This window comes from Schistocerca nitens, chromosome 10 (assembly GCF_023898315.1).
Source record: "Schistocerca nitens isolate TAMUIC-IGC-003100 chromosome 10, iqSchNite1.1, whole genome shotgun sequence".
Taxonomy (NCBI): Eukaryota; Metazoa; Arthropoda; class Insecta; order Orthoptera; family Acrididae; genus Schistocerca; species Schistocerca nitens.
Window position 1 is genome coordinate 86,302,390 of NC_064623.1, and position 23,832 is coordinate 86,326,221.

The window sequence follows — 23,832 nt, forward strand, 5'->3', positions numbered from 1 at the left end:
AAGCATCATCCATCTTCCCTGAGACCCACAAATGCGAGGCAGGTCTGCAGCAATGTCCAAGTCCAGCTGACCATCTTTGGCTCCAATGGCATGGTCCATCACAAGTACGCCACAGAAGATACTGGTTCAAATGGCTCTGGGCACTATGGAACTTAACATCTGAGGTCATCAGTCCCCTAGAACTTAGAACTACGTAAATCTAAGGACATCACACTCATCCATGCCCGAAGCAGGATTCGAACCTCGGACCGTAGCGGTCGAGCGGTTCCAGGCTGAAGGGCCTAGAACATCTGGCTTTTCCCTAAACCGAAAAAGGAAAGACTGTGATAGGAATTAGATTTCAGAGCATGGAAGACATTATGCACAACTCGATGGAGCAGATGCGCACCATACAAAAGTGGCTTCCCAGGGATGCTTCCAGCAGTGGCAGCAGAGCTGTGAAAGGTACACTATGTGATCAGAAGTATCAGGACACCATAAAAAACATACGTTTTTTCATATTACGTGCATTGTGTTGCCACCTACTGCCAGGTACTCCATATCAACGAGCTCAGTAGTCTTTAGACATCGTGAGAGAGCAGAATGGAGCGCTCCGCGGAATTCACGGACTTCGAACCTGGTCAGGTGGTTGGGTGTCATTTGCGTCATACGTCTGTACGCGAGATTTCCACACTCTTAAACATCCCTAGGTCCACTGTCCCCGATTTGATAGTGAAGTGGAAACGTGAAGGGACACGTACAGCACAAAAGCGTACAGGCCGACTTCGCATGTTGACTGACGGAGACCGCCGACATTTGAAGAGGATCGTAATGTGTAACAGGCAGACATCTATCCCGACCATCACACAGGAATTCCAAACTGCATCATGATCCAGTTCAGATACTATGACAGTTAGGTGGGAGTTGAGAAAATTTGGTTTTCAAGGTCGAGCGGCTGCTCATAAGCCGCACATCACGCCGGTAAATGCTAAACGACACCTCGCTTGGTGTAAGGAGAGTAAACATTGGACGATTGAACTGTGGAAAAATGTTGAGTGGAGAGACAAATCACGGTACACAGTGTAGCGATCCTGTGGAAGGGTGTGGGTATGGCGAATGCCCGGTGAACGTCATCTGTCAGTGTGTGTAGTGCCAACATTAAAATTCGGAGACGGTGTTGTTATGGTGTGGTTGTGTTTCTCATGGAGGGGACTTGCACCCCCTATTGTTTTGCGTGGCAATATCACAGCACAGGCCTACATTGATGTGTTAAACACCTTATTACTTCACACTGCTGAATTCAGGGATGGCGATTGCATCCTTCAACACTAGCGACTACCTTTTCATAAGGCTCGGCCTATGGCGGAGTGGTTACACGACAATAACATCCCTGTAGTGGACTGGCCTGCACAGTCCTGACCTGAATCCTACATAACACCTTTGGGATGTTTTGGAACGCCGACTTCGTGCCAGGGCTCACCGACTGACATCGATCTCTCCTCAGTGCAGCACTCCGTGAAGAATGGGCTGCCATTCACCAAGAAATCTTCTAGTACCTGATTGAACATATAGCTGCGAGACTGAAAGCTGTCATCAAGGCTAAGGGTGGGCCAACGTCATATTGAATTCCTGCATTACCGATGGAGGCCGCCACGAATTTGTAAGGCATTTTTATCCGGGCACTTTTGATCACATAGTGTGTGTGGAGGCTGAAAGGGACTGCGTTGAAGATGACTAGTTAAGAGACAATTGTACCTGAACAAAGACTGATTTTCTAAGTTGAACTCGGATACAATCCTCGTACAGTTTTTTACACATAACCAATATTTGCTGATGAGCTGAAACTTTCTGACCGTTGTCCATTACGAGACCGAACGCCGAGTGGTGGTTCTGCGGAAACATGACGCAGTAAGGGTAGAAGAATCAATTTACCATTGATTTGGGCCGCAATTGGGGAAATCTATAGACATAAGCGCATTTCAAAAACGGCAGATTGTTACGGCCCAACATCTGCTGTCGTGAGCATCTGTGGTAAGTAGTTCAAAGACGGTCAAACCCCGAGTAGGCGACAATGTGTTGGATGTCCACCCTTCATCACACAATGTGGCGACTGGGGGCTTTACAACTTTGTAAAATGGGATAGGCGGTGATCCGTGCCAGATCTGACGACAGAGTACAACGATGGTGCAGCCACAGGATTTCGGAGCACATCGTTCAGTGTACACTGCTGAACCAGGGGCTTTCACAGAAGACGACCCCTTAACGTTGAAATACAGACCCAACGACGTCTTCAGTTTTGAATGAGTGGACACGAGATCATCTAGACTAGATCTTGGATCAGTGAAAATGTGTGGCGTTGTCTGATTAATCAACTATATTATTAGACCAGATAGAAGGTCGTGTCCATGTAGGCTATTATCATCTGCGTGAAACATGTCTGTGCCAAACTCACCCCTTATGGGGACAGTATTGTGCTGTAGACGGCATTCTACTATATGGTGATAATTAAAGTCGCAAAGAGAGCTATGGACAAAGTGACGTTATTAGAGACCACATACATTCCTCCCCCACGGCAATCCCATCGTCCAACAGGATGTCAACATTATAAGGCCAGAATCGTGCTTCAGTAGTTTGAGAAGCATATGGAGAACTCACACTGATGTCTTCGCCATCAAAGCCAATGGAACAAGTATGGGACGCTATGGGGTGCCAGTTCCACAGCCCAAAATCACGGTCTTTAATTTATGGGAGTTGCGTGTGCTGCACATAGACATTTGGACTCTCATACCTTTAGAAACTTTCCAAGGCATTGCCGATTCTATATATAGCTGCTGTACTGTGTACAATTGGTGGACGATCACGGCATTAAACAGTGGGTCCTAATATCTCAGCTCATCAATGTACATATACAACATATGATCAAAAGTATCCGGACACCTGGCTGAAAATGACTTACAAGTTCGTGGCGGCCTCCATCGGTAATGCAGGAATTCAATATGACGTTGGCCCACCCTTAGCCTTGATGACAGCTTTCAGTCTCGCAGCTATATGTTCAATCAGGTACTAGAAGATTTCTTGGTGAATGGCAGCCCATTCTTCACGGAGTGCTGCCCTGAGGAGAGATATCGATGTCAGTCGGTGAGCCCTGGCACGAAGTCGGCTTTCCAAAACATCCCAAAGGTGTTATGTAGGATTCAGGTCAGGACTCTGTGCAGGCCAGTCCATTACAGGAATGTTATTGTCGTGTAACCACTCCGTCATAGGCCGTGCCTTATGAAAAGGTGCTCGCTAGTGTTGAAGGATGCAGTCGTCATCCCCGAATTGCGCTTCAACATTGGGAAATAATAAGGTGTTTAACACGTGCTGTGATACTGCCACGCAAAACAGCAAGGGGTGCAAGCCCCCTCCATGAGAAACACAACCACACCATAACAACACCGTCTCCGAATTTTACTGTTGGCACCACACACACTGACAGATGACTTTCACCGGGCATTCGCCATACCCACACTCTTCCATAGGATCGTCACATTGTGTACCGTGATTCGTCACTCCACATAACGTTTTTTCACTGTTCAATCGTCCAATGTTTACGCTCCTTACTCCAAGCTAGGCGTCGTTTAGCATTTACCGGCGTGATGTGCGGCTTATGAGCAGCCGCTCGACGATGAAATCCACTTTTTCTCACCTCCCGCCTAGCTATCATAGTACTTGCAGTGAGTCCTGATGCAGTTTGGAATTCCTGTGTGATGGTCGGGATAGATGTCTGCCTGTTCGATCCTCTTCAAATGTCGGCGGCGGTCTCTGTCAGTCAACAGACGAAGTCGGCCTGTACGCTTTTGTGCTGTACGTGACGCTTCACGTTTCCACTCCACTATCACATCGGAAACAGTGGGTCTAGAGATGTTTAGCAGTGTGTGGAAATCTCGCGTACCCAATCACCTGACCACGTTCGAAGTCCATGAGTTCCGAGGAGCGTCCCATTCTGCTCCCTCAGGATGTCTAATGAGATCGCTGATATGGGGTACCTGGCAGTAGGTGGGAGCACAACGCACCTAATATGTGTTCGAAGTCCATGAGTTCCGAGGAGCGTCCCATTCTGCTCTCTCAGGATGTCTAATGAGATCGCTGATATGGGGTACCTGACAGTAGGTGGGAGCACAACGCACCTAATATGTTTTTTGGGGGTGTCCGGATACTTTTGAACACATAATGTATGTTTGTATGAATTCTGACGAAGTATTTCTTGGTTACCATCTGATGCTGATTTCAATTGCTCTGATGATGGCCCACGGTAGGCGATAGCGATGTACCATATAAAATATTTTCCGAGATTGCATCGGAGAAAAGGCTACTTGAAAAATTGAAGAAATTACTCTCTTTCATACATTCACCACTTTTAAACATACCAGCCATCTGCAATATGGTCCCCAACAGCACAGAATCTGGGGTTGTAGCATTTTCAAATCGTCCGCAGCCACCATTATGTGTGTTTCATGAGCCAGTGTTTGGTGGATCTTCGTAGCAGAGAGAGCTGCCGTTCCCCTCCCTGGAGGCCTCACCCACGCCGGATTACAGGACTCCACGTATCTCCGAATATCTCCCACGCAGCAGTACTCGAGTCTAGTGGTCACCACTCTGCACCGAGTCACCTCTTTCCTGATGTAATCGCCTACAATTGCCTGCCACTTGCTCCAGCTACTCGTCAGACACACACTCGCCTCGTTCATCCACTCCCTAAGACTCTTGCACAAACTTTCACATATGGACTCACAAAGGTTACCGGCGCCGAGCAACTTATCCAGCTCACTGCAAATGTCTTCCACAATCTCCACAGAATTCTTCTGGTGGCACAATAAGTAGAAATGCTGCACAAAACTCATGTTCCCACGCACTGCCTTCCTTACTTGCTCGTTGTTCGAGTCGAGTTTGTACAGGTCGCCACCAGCTTTAAGCAACTCTAGCCCTTTGACGGTGTCCACCAGCTGGCGCTCGAACAAGCTGAGGCTACTTTCGCCCAGACGGGCGTTGGTCAGAAAAACTAGTGTGACTCTGTCCATCACCAGTGACTTGCAAATTTTTCCGTACGAGGTGCAGTACTTGCTGATGCTGAAGTCGGTGTCCTTGGAGAGCCACACGTCACTTTCTAGGGTCAGTTGCCTGGAGGAGGTCTTGTGCTTGAGCTGGACGAGCAGGGTGTGTTCCTCGGCGTCTTCCTCGGGTCGCCACGCCAACACCACGTCGTCGAACTTGTCTGCATCGTTGTTGTTGGCAGACAACTGGAAGATCAGCTGACTCCTTAGGCAGCGGAGGAAGACGAGGGCCAGCATGCACTCCTCGTACCGGTCCCCATCTCCTCTACTGTGTCCTGGTTTCTTGTTGTATGGCAGAGCAGCAGACCTACAACAAGCAAGATGATGGTGATGAAGAAGATGACATGAGGAGGATCAAATAGCTCTAACAAGGGAACCTCCCCATCGCACCCCCCTCAGATTTAGTTATAAGTTGGCACAGTGGATAGGCCTTGAAAAACTGAACACAGATCAATCGAGAAAACAGGAAGAGGTTGTGTGGAACTATGAAAAAAAAATAAGCAAGATATAGTAGTCCATGCGGAAGATAGGCAACATCAAGGAGAGTGTGAGCTCAGGAGCGCCATGGTCCCGTGGTTAGCGTGAGCAGCTCTGGAGGTCCTTGGTTCAAGTCTTCCCTCGAGTGAAAAGTTTATTTTCGCAAAGTTATGATCTGTCCGTTCGTTCATTGACGTCTCTGTTCACCGTAATAAGTTTAGTGTCTGTGTTTTGCGACCGCACCGCAAAATCGTGCGATTAGTAGACGAAAGGACGTGCCTCTCCAATGGGAGCCGAAAACATTTGATGGCAAGGTCATAGGTCAACCGATTCCTCCACTGGAAAACACGTCTGATATATTCTATACGACACTGGTGATGGCATGTGCGTCACGTGATAGGAGTATGTTATCGATCCACCTAACTTGTACACTTGGCGAATGGGTAAAAAGATTCTTCTACCTTGCTCGATTTAGGTTTTCTTGTGGATGTGATAATCACTCCCAAAAAAATGATGAAAACAAGAGTTTGTCACATAAACTGCAACAAATGAGTGCAACAGTTGCACAGTAGCACAGTTTTCCCTGTGCTCTGTCAAAACATATGTTTTTAACGTTTTCAGATTTTTCCGTGTGTAGACCGTCAAATCCTGCATATGTCCAAGCAAATATGAACATGTCCTGGAATTTTGGAGAGCGAAGTTGATTATATAAAAAATTAAACTTTTCACTCCAGAGAAGACTCGAACCAAGGACTTCTGATTCCGCAGCTTTATCTTCCGCATGGACTACTAAGTTTGTATATTTTGCTTATTTTTTTTTCATAGTTCCACACAACTTGTTCCTGTCTTCTCGATTGATCGGTTTTTCAAGGCCTATCTTCTGTGCCAACTAATAACTAAATGTGAGGGGGGTGCGATGGGGAGGTTCCCTTTTAAGCACTATGGGACTTAACACATCTGAGGTCGTCAGTCCCTTGGACTTAGAACTTTAATCAATATTTCACCGTCCCTTTTCTTTGTCGCTTAAAGTTTTTTTATTATTATTATTATTATTTATTTATTTATTTATTTTTTTGTTTGGTAGGTATTCTTCTTCAGAACTGTTACTGGCACAACTGACGTCGTCCGAACCACAGTCCATGGAATCGTCACAGTAATTTCCTATTTCTGGTAACGTATCTGTGGTGTCCTGCCCACTCATAGGGTGCCTAAAGGATGCTGCGTCCTGGGAATGCTATACAACAATTCAGGTAAATAACATTAATAGTTTTTATTACAAATAAGATGACTGACAATACTTATCTTTCAATTTACAATGGTGTCGCAAGCTATGGGCGACATGCGGTCAGTAGAATAAAGAGTCAGTAATATATGGCAGAAATTTCAAATCCGTATCTACAACAGTCTCTGAGACAATGGGTCATTAACATTGGTGAATTAACGTGGGCGAGATAGGGGCCCAGGGCTCTCCTTAACATCTGGGGTCATCAGACCCCTAGACTTAGAACTACTTAAACCTAACTAACCTAAGGACATCACACACATCCATGCCCGAGGCAGGTTTCGAAACTGCGACCGCAGCAGCAGCGCGGTTCCGGACTGAAGCGCCTAGAACCGCTCGGCCATAGCGGCCGGCTGAGGAGGAGGAGAAGGGTTTACGGTGCTGAATGACGAGTGTGTCAGTACCATTTCTGACTATGCATTTAGTTAAAGGTAAGTCAAAAAGCATCTGCACAACGTTTTTCTAATTTACACTGAAGCGCCAAAGAAACTGGTATAGGCATGTGCATTCAAATACAGAGATATTTGAACAGGCAGAATACGGCGCTGCGGTCGGCAACGCCCATATAAGGCAACAAGTGTCTGGTGTAGTTGTTAGATCGGCTACTGCTGCTACAATGGCAGGTTATCGAGCTTTAAGTGAGTTTGAACGTGGTGTTAACAGTCGGCGCACGAGCGATGGGACACAGCGTCTCCGAGGTAGCGATGAAGTGGGGATTTTCCCGTATCACCATTTCACGAGTATTTCGTGAATATCAGGAATCCGGTAAACATCAAATCTCGGACATCACTGCGGCAGGAAAAATATCCTGCAAGAACGGGACAAACGACGGCTGAAGAGAAATGTTCAACATGATAGAAGTGCAACCATTCTGCAAATTGCTACGGGTTTCAATGCAAATGGTGTAAGACGTGTATATTTCTATTGTCTATTGTCAAACCACAATTTAGGAAAGATGTTTATATTTTATTAATAGGATTAAGTAGGAATAATTAATATTTGTCATGTTGGAAATAATTCAAAAAAATGGTTCAAATGGCTCTGAGCATTATGGGACTCAACATCTGAGGTCATCAGTCCCCTAGAACTTAGAACTACTTAAACCTAACTAACCTAAGGACATCACACACATCCATGCCCGAGGCAGGATTCGAACCTGCGACCGTAGCGGTCACGCGGTTCCAAACTGAAGCGCCTAGAACCGCACGGCCACACCGGCCGGCCTGGAAATAATTGTGGTAGCAGGGAATGTCTGCACCAAAGTATTGTTGATATAATTTTAAAAAGGGCAGGAGAAACCGCGTATGGATACATTTTAAGAAAAGAGCGGGAAAGACCGCGCATTGATATATTTTGTAATGGTAGCAGGGATTGTCTGCACCAGAAAGCATTGTTGGCAGGAGAGACCGCACTTTAGCGTTTGTACGAAGTCAGTAGTAAGCGAGATGTGAAGCGAGTCGGTAGCAGGTCTGAAGCGAAAGGTTGAGAGGAGCGGTGTGCCTGCCAGCCACCAGCTATGATTTATAAGAGAATATAAACGGATGTACAGAGACATCAACTAACTATTATCATAAGAGAAACTAATATTATTGAATTATTTTCTTTGCGAAACTCAAGACTACTGAAGGTATGTTGCCAATGCTAGTTGTAAGATTATTGTAAAAAGTAAGTTCCATTTCAACGTTTGTAAAATCATTTCATTACCAACAGCAAATATTTGAAGCGTTTTCAGAACATAATTAATTTTTGCCAGCAATGTTGCATCATTGATTATAATCCATCCCAAAAACCATCAACATAAAACTTTGCAAAAAGTTTAACTATGAATTGCGTTAACTTCAGTCAAATTAACAAAAGAATAACGTTAGCTTTGCTATTAAAGAATAACGTCAGCTTTGTTAATAAATACAGCCACTTATTATGACAGCCCACCAGCAGTTAATAGAGTATAGTAAACCAGAGTAAGTATATTCATGTCGCAGTTCGATGCAGCAGTCAGATGGCGATGCAGTAACAGTAAAAACAAAAAGTAAGGAACAGTTTTGGGTTACTGCAGATAACGACTGAGGGCCACGACGACGACACATTCTATGTCTCGTCGAAATAATCAGAAAATCACTTTTAATAAGCAGCAATTAAATTTGTATGCGAAGATTGAGAAAGAATAAATTTGTTATTATTAAGCAAGAGATAGAAATCCTAAGGGAAAGTTACATAGGTTATTGTAAAAGGGAAGGTTGTTGTTGTTGTTGTGGTCTTCAGTCCTGAGACTGGTTTGATGCAGCTCTCCATGCTACTCTATCCTGTGCAAGCTTCTTCATCTCCCAGTACCTACTGCAACCTACATCCTTCTGAATCTGCTTAGTGTATTCATCTCTTGGTCTCCCCCTACGATTTTTACACTCCACGCTGCCCTCCAATACTAAATTGGTGATCCCTTGATGCCTCAGAACATGTCCTACCAACCGATCCCCTCTTCTGGTCAAGTTGTGCCACAAACTCCTCTTCTCCCCAATCCTATTCAGTACCTCCTCATTAGTTATGTGATCTACCCATCTAATCTTCAGCATTCTTCTGTAGCACCACATTTCAAAAGCTTCTATTCTCTTCTTGTCCAAACTATTTACCGTCCATGTTTCACTTCCATACATGGCTACACTCCATACAAATACTTTCATAAATGACTTCCTGACACTTAAATCTATACTCGATGCTAACAAATTTCTCTTCTTCAGAAACGCTTTCTTTGCCATTGCCAGTCTACATTTTATATCCTCTCTACTTCGACCATCATCAGTTATTTTGCTCCCCAAATAGCAAAACTCCTTTACTACTTTAAGTGTTTCATTTCCTAATCTAATACCCCCAACATCACCCGTCTCAATTCGACTACATTCCATTATCCTCGTTTTGCTTTTGTTGATGTTCATCTTATATCCTCCCTTCAAGACACCATCCATTCCGTTCAACTGCTCTTCCAAGTCCTTTGCTGTCTCTGACAGAATTACAATGTCATCGGCGAACCTCAAAGTTTTTATTTCTTCTCCATGGATTTTAATACCTACTCCGAATTTTTCTTTTGTTTCCTTCATTGCTTGCTCAATATACAGATTGAATAACATCGGGGAGAGGCTACTACCCTGTCTTACTCCCTTCCCAACCACTGCTTCCCTTTCATGTCCCTCGACTCTTATAACTGCCATCTGTTTTCTGTACAAATTGTAAATAGCCCTTCGCTCCCTGTATTTTACCCCTGCCACCTTTAGAATTTGAAAGAGAGTATTCCAGTCAACATTGTCAAAAGCTTTCTCTAAGTCTACAAATGCTAGAAACGTAGGTTTGCCTTTCCTTAATCTTTCTTCTAAGATAAGTCGTAAGGTCAGTATTGCCTCACGTGTTCCAGTATTTCTACGGAATCCAAACTGATCTTCCCCGAGGTCGGCTTCTACTAGTTTTTCCATTCGTCTGTAAAGAATTCGTGTTAGTATTTTGCAGCTGTGGCTCATTAAACTGATTGTTCGGTAATTCTCACATCTGTCAACACCTGCTTTCTTTGGGATTGGAATTATTATATTCTTCTTGAAGTCTGAGGGTATTTCGCCTGTTTCATACATCTTGCTCACCAGATGGTAGAGTTTTGTCAGGACTGGCTCTCCCAAGGCCGTCAGTAGTTCCAATGGAATGTTGTCTACTCCGGGGGCCTTGTTTCGACTCAGGTCTTTCAGTGCTCTGTCAAACTCTTCACGCAGTATCGTATCTCCCATTTCATCTTCATCTAATTCCTCTTCCATTTCCATAATATTGTCCTCAAGTACATCACCCTTGTATAGACCCTCTATATACTCCTTCCACCTTTCTTCTTTCCCTTCTTTGCTTAGATCTGGGTTTCCATCAAAGCTCTTGATGTTCATACAAGTGGTTCTCTTATCTAGAAAGGTCTCTTTAATTTTCCTGTAGGCAGTATCTATCTTACCCCTACTGAGATAAGCCTCTACATCCTTACATTTGTCCTCTAGCCATCCCTGCTTAGCCATTTTGCACTTCCTGTCGATCTCATTTTTGAGACGTTTGTATTCCTTTTTGCCTGCTTCATTTACTGCATTTTTATATTTTCTCCTTTCATCAATTAATTTCAATATTTCTTCTGTTACCCAAGGATTTCTACTAGCCCTCGTCTTTTTACCTACTTGATCCTCTGCTGCCTTCACTACTTCGTCCCTCAAAGCTACCCATTCTTCTTCTACTGTATTTCTTTCCCACATTCCTGTCAATTGTTCCCTTATGCTCTCCCTGAAACTCTGTACAACCTCTGGTTCTTTCAGTTTATCCAGGTCCCATCTCCTTAAATTCCCACCTTTTTGCAGTTTCTTCAGTTTTAATCTACAGGTCATAACCAATAGATTGTGGTCAGAGTCCACATCTGCCCCTGGAAATGTCTTACAATTTAAAACCTGGTTCCTAAATCTCTGTCTTACCATTATATAATCTATCTGATACCTTTTAGTATCTCCAGGGTTCTTCCATGTATACAACCTTCTATCATGATTCTTAAACCAAGTGTTAGCTATGATTAAGTTGTGCTCTGTGCAAAATTCTACCAGGCGGCTTCCTCTTTCATTTCTTAGCCCCAATCCATATTCACCTAATACGTTTCCTTCTCTCCCTTTTCCTACACTCGAGTTCCAGTCACCCATGACTATTAAATTTTCGTCTCCCTTCACTATATGAATAATTTCTTTTATTTCATCATACATTTCTTCAATTTCTTCGTCATCTGCAGAGCTAGTTGGCATATAAACTTGTACTACTGTAGTAGGTGTGGGCTTCGTATCTATCTTGGCCAGAATAATGCGTTCACTATGCTGTTTGTAGTAGCTTACACGCGTTCCTATTTTCCTATTCATTATTAAACCTACTCCTGCATTACCCCTATTTGACTTTGTGTTTATAACCCTGTAGTCACCTGACCAGAAGTCTTGTTCCTCCTGCCACCGAACTTCACTAATTCCCACTATATCTAACTTTAACCTATCCATTTCCCTTTTCAAATTTTCTAACCTACCTGCCCGATTAAGGGATCTGACATTCCACGCTCCGATCCGTAGAACGCCAGTTTTCTTTCTCCTGAAGGGGAGGTTATCATTAACAAAAGAAGTATAGATCTGGAAACATCCCCCAGGCTGTGGCTAAGCCATGTCTCCGCAGTATCCTTTCTTTCAGGAGTGCTAGTTCTGCAAGTTTCGCAGGAGAGCTTCTGTAAAGTTTGGAAGGTAGGAGACGAGATACTGGCAGAAGTAAAGCTGTGAGGACCGGGCGTGAGTCGTGCTTCGGTAGCTCAGATGGTAGAGCACTTGCTCGCGAAAGGCAAAGGTCCCGAGTTCGAGTCTCGGTCGGGCACACAGTTTTAATCCGCCAGGAAGTTTCAGGTAGAGAGGAGACGGGAAGGTTTCACTGCAAATGAGTGTTTGGCGTCAATGGCCGGGACGCCCCTAGCGGGCAGGTCCGGCCGCCTTGGTGCAGGTCTTATTACATTCGACGCCACATTGGGCGACCTGCGTGCCGGATGGGGATGAAATGATGATGGAGACAACACAACACCCAGTCCCTGAGCGGAGAAAATCCCCGACCCAGCCGGGAATAGGACCCGGGCCCGTAGGACGGCAATCCGTCACGCTGACCACTCAGCTGTTGGGGCGGACACAGATTTCAATGCTGGGCCATCAATAAGTGTCAGCGAGCGAACCATTCAACGAAATATCATCGATATCGGCTTTCGAAGCCGAAGGCTCACTCGTCTACTCTTGATGATTGCACGAAACAAAGCTTTACGCCTCGCCTGGGTCCGTTAATACCGAAATTGGACTGTTGATGACTGGAAACATGTTGTCTGGTCAGACGAGTCTCGTTTAACATTGAATCGAGCGGATGGACGTGTACAGGTATGGAGACAACCTCATGAATCCATAGACCCTGCTTGTCAGCAGGGGACTTTTCAAGCTGGTGGAGGCTATGTAATGGTGTGGGGCGTTGCGAGGTGCTGGGGCTATCAGTGTATTTAACACTAAATTCTTCTCGAATCTTCTTATGGAAATGATGCTCTAAGCCCCCCCTTTTCTATCTCCGACCTTTGCTGTTGCACATGGATTAAGAAGAAACGCGAACGGACTGTAATCGACCCTGCAAGTGGAGTAGAAAAGAGTTTGGCATCTGCAATAATGTAATTGGATAGAAATTAAGGAAAGTTTCATTAACGTATTGAGGAATGAAAGGGTTCCTCTACCGATTAACAGAAAGAAAGTTCTGTCCAAAACAACAATTTGATTTATTATGACTAAACTCAAAATAGTAAACAAAACACATGAAACATTTACAATACATCAAATTGGATACTCAAATAAATGCTCTGAAGGTGAGGTTCTCCATAAACTAGATTGTGACATTTATGACCAAGTGATATGTGGAGCCAATTCCTTGCAACTCAGATCTTAAGAGAAACACCTAGCCAACCCAACATTAATTGCTGCTACAGTAGTGAGAACTCAGGCAATGAACGTCCAAGACAGAACCACGTAAGAAAAGACGGGAACAGGCGCGCTCTGCTGAGCTCTGATTGTCACAGAGCAAATTCCCTAATCTGCCGGTGCTGCGGACATACATTACCAAGCTGTCTTCTTAACTGCAAGGACACGATCTGGCGTACCAGAAGCGATGGCTGGTTGCTTCGACGTCCCGTCGTGGTGATGATAATGTCGCGAGTATAGCCCGAAACAAATTATCCTGGTCTGGTTGTTCCAGACTAAAGACTTCCTATCAATACAAATGCGCCTCTGAGGGAGACGAAGAAGGCTCGGCACACAATCACTGACGGTACAGTGATTGATTTTAACAAGCGAAGTCACACAGTAACTCCGATACAGTCAACTTTAGCCAAAACTGCCCAAGACAGACAACATAAGCCGCTTGTACGCAGAATGCTCAATTGCCAACTGTACTCGGAAAGTTACCTTGAAGTCGAAACTTCAGCAACTTCGTCAAACAGTTACAATCAAATAAAAGTATATTAGACAGCCAACGGAAGGCAGGCTCTCCAGAGCAGTGAGAGCTCAGTCTTGTAACCTACACCGACCGAAAGGCGAGAGCCGGCCCTCTCAAGAGCACCCGTACAAACCGAACACAGAACATTCCCGCCCCCACGACAGTGGTCGTGGTTAAACGTTCCAATCAACAACTCGAAAACCGGCGGAAAATTCCACTCTATTGCCGAAGCACTACCTTTCCACCAATGGAGATTCTTGGCGCCAATTTCTGCGCCGATTTTGCTACATCACGGAGCTATGCCCTGAGCAAGCCAATCACAGTTACGATTTTTCAGAAAACGCGGGAATTTGCCCGCCAAGACTGCCTGGGAACACAAGTCATTCCCACACCTCGCTGGTAGCCCGCCAGAAAGTGTTTTCACTAAGTTTCTGCGAAGTAACGGAATCTTTAACCCCAGCCGCTCCTTCAGGCCCCTGTGGGAGTGTCGCCCCTGCTCTTATGACAATGTCGGCGACTGGAAAGCATCCACTCGACTCCCTCACACCTGTCGGCTTAACCCCTTCAAGCTCAGCAGAACTCGCCTGTCACCGGACCACCCGGGTGACGAGAGGCGCTGCGTGAGAAGTCCGCGTGTGAAGGAATAGCAACTTTTCACCACATGCAATTAGAGGGGAAAATCGAATTACTCAGATAGAAATATGAGAGGGGGCTCATGCCACCTCTCAGAGTGTGCAGTTGGAGTGACATGGGACTCCTGATACGTCTAGATACGATTCCGACAGGTGACACGTACGTAAGCATCCTGTCTGATCACCTGCATCTATTCATGTCCATTGTGCATTCCGACGGACTTGGGCAATTACAGCAGGACAATACGACAACCCACACGTCCAGAATTACTATAGAGTGCCTCCAGGAACACGCTTCTGAGTTTAAACACATCCGCTGGCTACCAAACTCCCCAGACATGAACATTATTGAATATATCTGCGATGTCTTGCAACATACTGTTCAGAAGAGATCTCCAGCCTCTTGTCGTCTTACGGATTTATGGACAGCCCTGCAGGATTCATGGTGTTAATTTCCTCCAGCACTACTTCAGACATTATTCGAGTCCATGCCACCTGTTGTGGCAGTTCTGCGTGCTCCTGGGGGCCCTACGCGATATTAGGAAGCTGTACCAGTTTCTTTCGCTCTTCACTGAATTACAACGGTATGAAATTTAAAGGGGCACCATTTTTCAACTTAGACACATTGCCTGTAAGTGCACTTGCTCCGTCGTGTTACAATATCCGTAGAAAGAAGTTTTTCGGTTGAGCAGCCAGTGCCACTTTCATTGCTCGCTTCCTCCACCTCTTTCTTCACCGATGATCTCTTAAATCAGGGCTGCTATCTAAGCCGCAACCTAGTGGCCAGTGCCACAAAAATTTAAAATTTAAAAGTCATGTGGTGTGGGCCTCCTTATAATCGTGTAAGTCGGATTTGTAATCGTTTCGTTTGAGATTATTTGGCTGAATTTCAAATTGGACAGCTGATATGAATTAAGTCAACACCCGTTTCTCAACATTCGCTCTCTATCATGTCAAATTCAAAATCGTACCCAAATAAACGCTTGGCATGGCACAAGACTATTAAAAGAATGGTTAACGGAATTTTAGTTTTTTCATACACCTCACCAGTCCAAAAATTTGCGACTCTCGGTTAATAAAAAGTAGAGACCGGAGTACGGTTCCAAGTTCGCGGTGCCACCCAACAGTCGGCAATATGCATCGATACTAAAATGTAGACTTTCACGGCCGAAAATATCATGTCCATTATAATTATCCGGGCTGTTATGCCGTGGTCCGTTGATGAATTCTGTGTCAATTCCCACGTGGGTACCACTAAAAGAACTGTTTCTAAACGTTTGGAAGAGCACAAGGGCAATTGTAGAATAGGAGAAACAGAACGATCAGCTGTTGCGGAGCATGCTTTCCAGCCAGGGAACCACAATATTCGTTTCGAGGAGACGCAAGTACTAGCGGCCACAAGCGGATATTACGAAAGGCTCTACAGGGAGGCAATGGAAATCGCTAAACACCCTAATAATTTCAATCGAAAGGAGGAGGGCGTGAAATTAAACGGTATTTGGATGCCGGTGCTAAAGAAGATGTGTACCACCCGTCCACTACTGGGTGATGGCAACGGCGATCGACGGCGACGGACAGCGGCCAATTGCACTGACGTTTTCAAAACACGTGACGTCACGCCGCGGCGCGGGAGCGCGGGGACACGGAATTTAGCGGCAGTCGGTAGCGAGCCAGTGTGTGTTGGACCTTCCATCGACCTACGGACCCCCTTGAAGATGTCTCCCGCAGTCGGAGACGAAACGTTGGGAATTGACACAGAATTCATCAACCGACCACGACATAAAAGCCCGGATAATTATAATGGACAATATGCATTGATACCTCAGACATTACTGAGGTCTCGCTGCAGTCTGCAACGTAGAACGTGAGGCGCTCCTGAAGACCACGCCCTCTCTCTCTCTCTCTCTCTCTCTCTCTCTCTATCTATCTATCTATCTCTCTCAGGACAGCAGCGCCCTCACACAGGAGGTCAATATAGAGCTACACATGGAAGCGCTGTGCCATAGCTCATCATCTCAGCTGAACTAAAGAGTTATTGAAGTCTCAGATGGTAACGTACATTCGTAAATGTTGGTCATCGTACTTCAAGACGATCAAGGGATGCTTTAACAACCACAGACATGATCATGCGCTCCTACGGCAACGGACTGCATCAAGTTCAGTAGATCTTTTTATCATTCGTGTAATAATGTGAATTAATGTTTCAAATGTGGTGGCAGGGGTAAGAAACAGGGAGCGAAAGGCTATTTACAATTTGTACAGAAACCAGATGGCAGTTATAAGAGTCGAGGGACATGAAAGGGAAGCAGTGATTGGGAAGGGAGTGAAACAGGGTTGTAGTCTCTCCTTATGTTATTGAATCTGTATATTGAGCAGGCAGTGAAGGAAACAAAAAAAAATTCGGTGTAGGTATTAAAATCTATGGAGAAGAATAAAAACTTTGAGGTAAGAGACAGCAAAGGACTTGGAAGAGCAGTTGAAAGGAATGGACAATGTCTTGAAAGAAGGATATAAGATGAACACAACAAAAGCAAAACGAGGATAATGGAACGTAGTCGACGTAAGTCAGGTGATGCTGAGGGAATTAGATTAGGAAATGAGACACTTAAAGTAGTAAAGGAGTTTTGCTATTTGGGGAGCAAAATAACTGATGATGGTCGAAGTAGAGAGGATATAGAATGTAGACTGGCAATGGCAAGGAAAGCGTTTAGAGAAATTTGTTAACATCGAGTATAGATTTAAGTGTCAGGAAGTTGTTTCTGAAAGTATTTGTATGGAGTGTAGCCATGTATGGAAGTGAAACATGGACGGTAAATAGTTTGGACAAGAAGAGAATAGAAGCTTTCGAAATGTGGTGCTACGGAAGAATGCTGAAGATTAGGTGGGTAGATCACATAACTAATGAGGAGGTATTAAATAGAATTGGGGAGAAGAGGAGTTTGTGGCATAACTTGGCTAGAAGAAGGGATCGGTTGGTAGGACATGTTCTGAGGCATCAAGGGATCACCAATTTAGTATTGGAGGGCAGAGTGGGGGGTAAAAATCGTAGAGGGAGACCAAGAGATGAATACACTAAGCAGATTCAGAAGGCTGTAGGCTGCAGGACGTACTGGGAGATGAAGAGGCTTGCACAGGATAGAGTAGCATGGAGAGCTGCATCAAACCAGTCTCAGGACTGAAGTCCACAACAACAACAACATGTTATAGTTCAGATGAGTCATTTCCAAGAGCAATCAAAGACCCCAATGTTATGGCCAGAGGATTGTAGGTTCGTCTAGTCAGAACAGAGAGAATAGTTAGGATGTTGGATTTAATGTTTCTGTTGTTCTAAATAGACCACCCCTACTTGAGTACAAAGCACTGAATGTTCATATGGACTGACAGAAATGTCCTCGTTCGCCTGTCGTTCAATATCCACATCTCATTCACACTTTCTCCTTTTTTTTTCGGACCACCAGAGACCAAATCTGCCTTTGTCGTTCTACGTTAGTTTACTATTCAGATTTTTTCCTGAAATGAACTGTCCACATCCTTCATTTCAATGAAGTCGCGGCAAGCGTCCACCCATCATTGTTTTCGTTGAGGAGTCAAGACGTGCGGGACAAACTTTGTACGCCATATTTTTTTCTTTTTCAAAACATTCTGGAGAATGGCTTCAGTAACTTATTTAGAGACGTTGCTTCATTGTGATTTTTGACACAACAACGTTGGCACGCTGAGGCAGCATGCCCACTACTTAACATTCCCTGCTCATAACTGCACACGTGTTGTTTGCAGCTGTTGTTAGTTCAAACTGCCGCAGTAATTTCTGCGCTGACGTTCATTATACGCCCGTTAGTGTCGGAAATTTTGGGTGGAGGGCGTAGGTTTGAGTCCATTAAAAGCCGAACTTATCCATACCTCGTTTCGTACAAATCTCGACCGATAAGACGATAATCGTTGTTTTCCTTATTTTGAGGTCGCTATAAGAACTTTCTGTCACTTATAATCACAAAGAATAGTTAAAAACTATCATTTTCGAAATTGGAGGTCACAAAATGGCTTCGAACTTTCGTGTTAAAAGACAAGGCTCGACGATTTGGCATCGCTGAATATTGAGAGTGATAGTGACAACTGAGTTACGAAGTTATTTTAAGTAGCTTCATTAGTATGAAGCGGAGACATAAACCAATTCACCAATAATAGTATTTAAATCTCTAATTTATGGTTCTATGATTATTTGGAGAAATTTTATATTATATTTCATTAGAGGTAAAATTTGTTTCGTTGATACATTCTGTTGTTGTCTTGCATTCGCCTAACAAACACCTCTGCTTCTAGATTCATTATGGGGTGTAACAAAAAGAATCATCCAATTTGGCAAGTCTATATTTCTGAAACTAATAAACATACACAAAGAATTTTGTTTTTTGATGAACGGTTTCTCTTCACAACTTTTCACAGATGTGCAATATGTCCCCTCGAGATGCACGGCATATGTCAATGCGCTAGTAAAATTGTTCCCACATTGGCACACTGCAGCGAGCGGGTCTTGAGTTACAGCTTCCACAGTTGCAGTTATGCGATGTCTCAGTTCATTCATAGTTTAAAATTTTTGAAAACATTATCAGCGATCTAATATTAATATGTTAATTGAAAACCAGTCTTGGTCGTAAATTTCTTTTACTCGGAGTGCCCGGTTTCAATCCTTAAGGATCATCTTCAGACTCTGAAATACCATATATACAGATAGAGGGATCGTTACAGTATCGTATATTCACTGAAATACAATTACAAGCTACATATACCTAGAACGGCAGGTGGACATCCATGGAGCAAGCTGCGCCGACCAAAGACGCTGAACTGACTGCTAAATGGATAGGCAGCGAGTGGTCTTAAATAGCATTAGTCGCGCCCACCGTTCTGTGTATGACATCAGTGCTAACCAATCAGAAGTATAGTGTGTACTATTCGCATAAAATGTGTTACAATAGTCTATATTATTAATATTTCATCAAATGGTTAAAATACATCTTAGAGTTGCTATGAAATAGCTAGTCGTCAGCTATAGTAAATAATTAGCTTAAAGTAAACTAGTCTAGGTGCCCTCTGTTATCCGTTCCGTAAAATACGTACTGATGGCAAGGATATATGCAATAGCTATCAAAGTTTGTTATAGCGATAGAGAGAAGCTACTAGCAAAGATAATCTATATAGACGTTGAAGGTTGCCGTAGAAACGGTGCGCTCTACCGATGCGACATTCTAATAAGCTGGCACAGAGTGCCGTAACGACGGTAAAGACGATCTATGTAGACGTTAAGGGTTGTCATAAAGACGACGTCCTCTATCGATGTGACACGTTAAAAATAACTAGAAAATATAGTAGTGAATATGACAGTCGTTAAAGATTATTCATAGGAATGTGAATGGCAGAATAGCGAAACATGGGGTGTTAGCTAACAAGCAGGCTTGCCTAATATGTAGGAAGGAAACACAGATACAAAGGGCAGCAGATGGTTTAAGATATACAGAGGTTCATTACATCTCGTGTTAAACACGAAATGGTTCTAAATTCATATAATAGACAATATTATGTAAAGTATTGGTGATGAGAAATAAACCATGCAACATTAAAGGATACAAAATCCGTTAAAAGGAAAATGTTAGTGAAGAAAACAGTTTGTGAGGAACAAGGGGGGGGGAACAGAACATTAAGAATACTAACATAACAGCAGTGTTAAATACACTCCTGGAAATGGAAAAAAGAACACATTGACACCGGTGTGTCAGACCCACCATACTTGCTCCGGACACTGCGAGAGGGCTGTACAAGCAATGATCACACGAACGGCACAGCGGACACACCAGGACCCGCGGTGTTGGCCGTCGAATGGCGCTAGCTGCGCAGCATTTGTGCACCGCCGCCGTCAGTGTCAGCCAGTTTGCCGTGGCATACGGAGCTCCATCGCAGTCTTTAACTCTGATAGCATGCCGCGACAGCGTGGACGTGAACCGTATGTGCAGTTGACGGACCTTGAGCGAGGGCGTATAGTGGGCATGCGGGAGGCCGGGTGGACGTACCGCCGAATTGCTCAACACGTGGGGCGTGAGGTCTCCACAGTACATCGATGTTGTCGCCAGTGGTCGGCGGAAGGTGCACGTGCCCGTCGACCTGGGACCGGACCGCAGCGACGCACGGATGCACGCCAAGACCGTAGGATCCTACGCAGTGCCGTGGGGGACCGCACCGCCACTACCCAGCAAATTAGGGACACTGTTGCTCCTGGGGTATCGGCGAGGACCATTCGCAACCGTCTCCATGAAGCTGGGCTACGGTCCCGCACACCGTTAGGCCGTCTTCCGCTCACGCCCCAACATCGTGCAGCCCGCCTCCAGTGGTGTCGCGACAGGCGTGAATGGAGGGACGAATGGAGACGTGTCGTCTTCAGCGATGAGAGTCGCTTCTGCCTTGGTGCCAATGATGGTCGTATGCGTGTTTGGCGCCGTGCAGGTGAGCGCCACAATCAGGACTGCATACGACCGAGGCACACAGGGCCAACACCCGGCATCATGGTGTGGGGAGCGATCTCCTACACTGGCCGTACACCACTGGTGATCGTCGAGGGGACACTGAATAGTGCACGGTACATCCAAACCGTCATCGAACCCATCGTTCTACCATTCCTAGACCGGCAAGGGAACTTGCTGTTCCAACAGGACAATGCACGTCCGCATGTATCCCGTGCCACCCAACGTGCTCTAGAAGGTGTAAGTCAACTACCCTGGCCAGCAAGATCTCCGGATCTGTCCCCCATTGAGCATGTTTGGGACTGGATGAAGTGTCGTCTCACGCGGTCTGCACGTCCAGCACGAACGCTGGTCCAACTGAGGCGCCAGGTGGAAATGGCATGGCAAGCCGTTCCACAGGACTACATCCAGCATCTCTACGATCGTCTCCATGGGAGAATAGCAGCCTGCATTGCTGCGAAAGGTGGATATACACTGTACTAGTGCCGACATTGTGCATGCTCTGTTGCCTGTGTCTATGTGCCTGTGGTTCTGTCAGTGTGATCATGTGATGTATCTGACCCCAGGAATGTGTCAATAAAGTTTCCCCTTCCTGGGACAATGAATTCACGGTGTTCTTATTTCAATTTCCAGGAGTGTATAAAGACACTATAACGTCATTAATCATAAAAAAATGCTAATGATAAAATAACGAGTCAGCATTATTTGTATAAAAAAGAAGGTAAACTAAAACATAGACTGGAGAAAAATCGAAAGAGCAGTCAAAATTATAACATGTTTTCTAAAAGATCAAAGAAATATTTTCCTTAAAATCAAGCTGCTCGTTCAATAAAGCTAGAGACTCGTTTTTGTGATGTGCGTAAATTCCTATTTCTTCTAGTGAATTTAATAAAGGTCCTTTAGGGACAATATGGAGAATTTTTAAATTATTTTGGATTGACCCTTCAGAGTGATCACAGTCTTTTAAATGTTGGCCCAATAAAGAATTACCTCGACTAGTAGTTGATGTGTGTTCTTTAAATTGTATGGCAAAATTGTGACCTGTCTGCCCAATATATTACTTCTCACATTAATTACATAAAATTTTATAAACGCCAGAATTTTGGTATTTGATGTCATTTGGACGAATGGTATGTCTAAGTCTATTCTGAAGCAAGTTGTTGGTGGTAAAAGCTATTGTCAGTTCGGTCTTTTTAAATAATTTATTTATTTTGTTAGAAATATTCCCCATATATGTCATTTTGGAGAATTTTCGATCACCAGCTTCAGAAGTGCCATACAAATGTTGTAGCTTATTAAACAAAAAATGAATTTTGTTGGGATTATAATCATTTGCATTAGCAATCTGCTTTAGTATTGACATCTCTGGGTCAGAGGTAATTTTATAATTCTGTTGATCATTGATGGATGACAAGAAGTAGCGTTAATGATGACATCTTTTGCCGTTGGCTTTCTATAGATTGCAAAATAATGTCTATTGTCCCTGTTTGCGATAGTGAGATCTAAAAAATTTATACTTCCTTGATTTTCGTATTCAACTGTGAAAATCAATTTGGGATGTGTATTATTCAAACAGTCTTTCAATATTTCGTCTTTAGTCCCATTATAAAGCAACAGTGTGACATCGACATATCGCTTCTAGTATATAATTTTACTGGTAATTGCTGGATTATCTTTGAAACATTGTAACTCTACATAATTAACAAAAATATCTGCCAGGATACCAGCTAAGGAATTCCCCATTGCCAGTCCATCTTTTGAAAATACATTGCACCATTATAGTTCAATGAACTCTGTGACCTCTATATCCATGATTTTGTGCAATTGCAAATTATTTTTAATAATATCAATTGTTTCTTTAACTGGTATATTAGTATATAAATTTGTAATATCAATGAAGGAAATATAGCACCATTTGGTATGTCGACGTTGTAAATTATTTGTACCAAATCATAGTTGTTTTTAATGTTAAAGCTTTTATCATAAACATGAAAGGATTTCAAAATATCATTCAGTTTTTTATTTAATTTATACGAAGGACAGCTCTTATTATTCACATTAGGGCGAAGCTTCAGTTGGGATCTTAATTTAGGTAATTGTGGATTCATCACCTTCAGAAACATATTTTCGTTAGGCGTAAATAGCGAATTATTGTCATCGATTAGCCGGCCGCGGTGGTCTAGTGGTTCTAGGCGCGCAGTCCGGAACCGCGGGACTGCTTCGGTCGCAGGTTCGAATCCTGCCTCAGGCATGGATGTGTGTGATGTCCTTAGGTTAGTTAGGTTTAAGTAGTTCTAAGTTCTAGGGGACTGATGACCACAGAAGTTAAGTCCCATAGTGCTCAGAGCCATTTTGTCATCGATTAGTTTCCTTATCTTTGTTTGAAATTTAGGGGTTGGATCTTTACTGATTTCGTTGATCTCATTTTCGCTAAAAAATGTAAGTGTTTACGAAATGTAATCAGCTTCGTTGACAATTGCTAAGGTGTTTCCTTTGTCTGCCTAAGGTCAATCTTTTATTAATATTTTTAATTATGTTAGATTCACTATTTGTTTTTGTCTGTCCTTTCCATTGGTAATGAATTCTTGTGTTTTTAAGGCAGTTTTGCATACTTTTGATTTGTTAACTTTAGAACATTTTGTAGCAACCTTTACCTCAGTAGTTATCCATTTCACATTTTCATGTCTCATCGATAGAGAACGCCGTCTTTAGGAAACCCTTAACGTCTATTAACGTCTACATAGCTCGTCTTTACTGTCGTTACAGCACTCTGTGCCAGCTTTCAGAAAGTCGCATCGGTAGAGGACGCCATTTCTACGGTAACC

General features: G+C 43.9%; 1 protein-coding gene across 1 annotated transcript in view; it reads right to left on the minus strand.

Moving 5' to 3' along the window:
- LOC126209899 (uncharacterized) overlaps positions 1 to 23,832 on the minus strand; it is an 80,115-nt gene that overhangs the window by 49,901 nt on the left and 6,382 nt on the right. Inside the window, exon 2 of the mRNA XM_049939021.1 lies at positions 4,542 to 5,379. Within this exon, the coding sequence (XP_049794978.1) occupies positions 4,542 to 5,379 (838 nt within the window). The remainder of the gene's footprint in view (positions 1 to 4,541; positions 5,380 to 23,832) is intronic.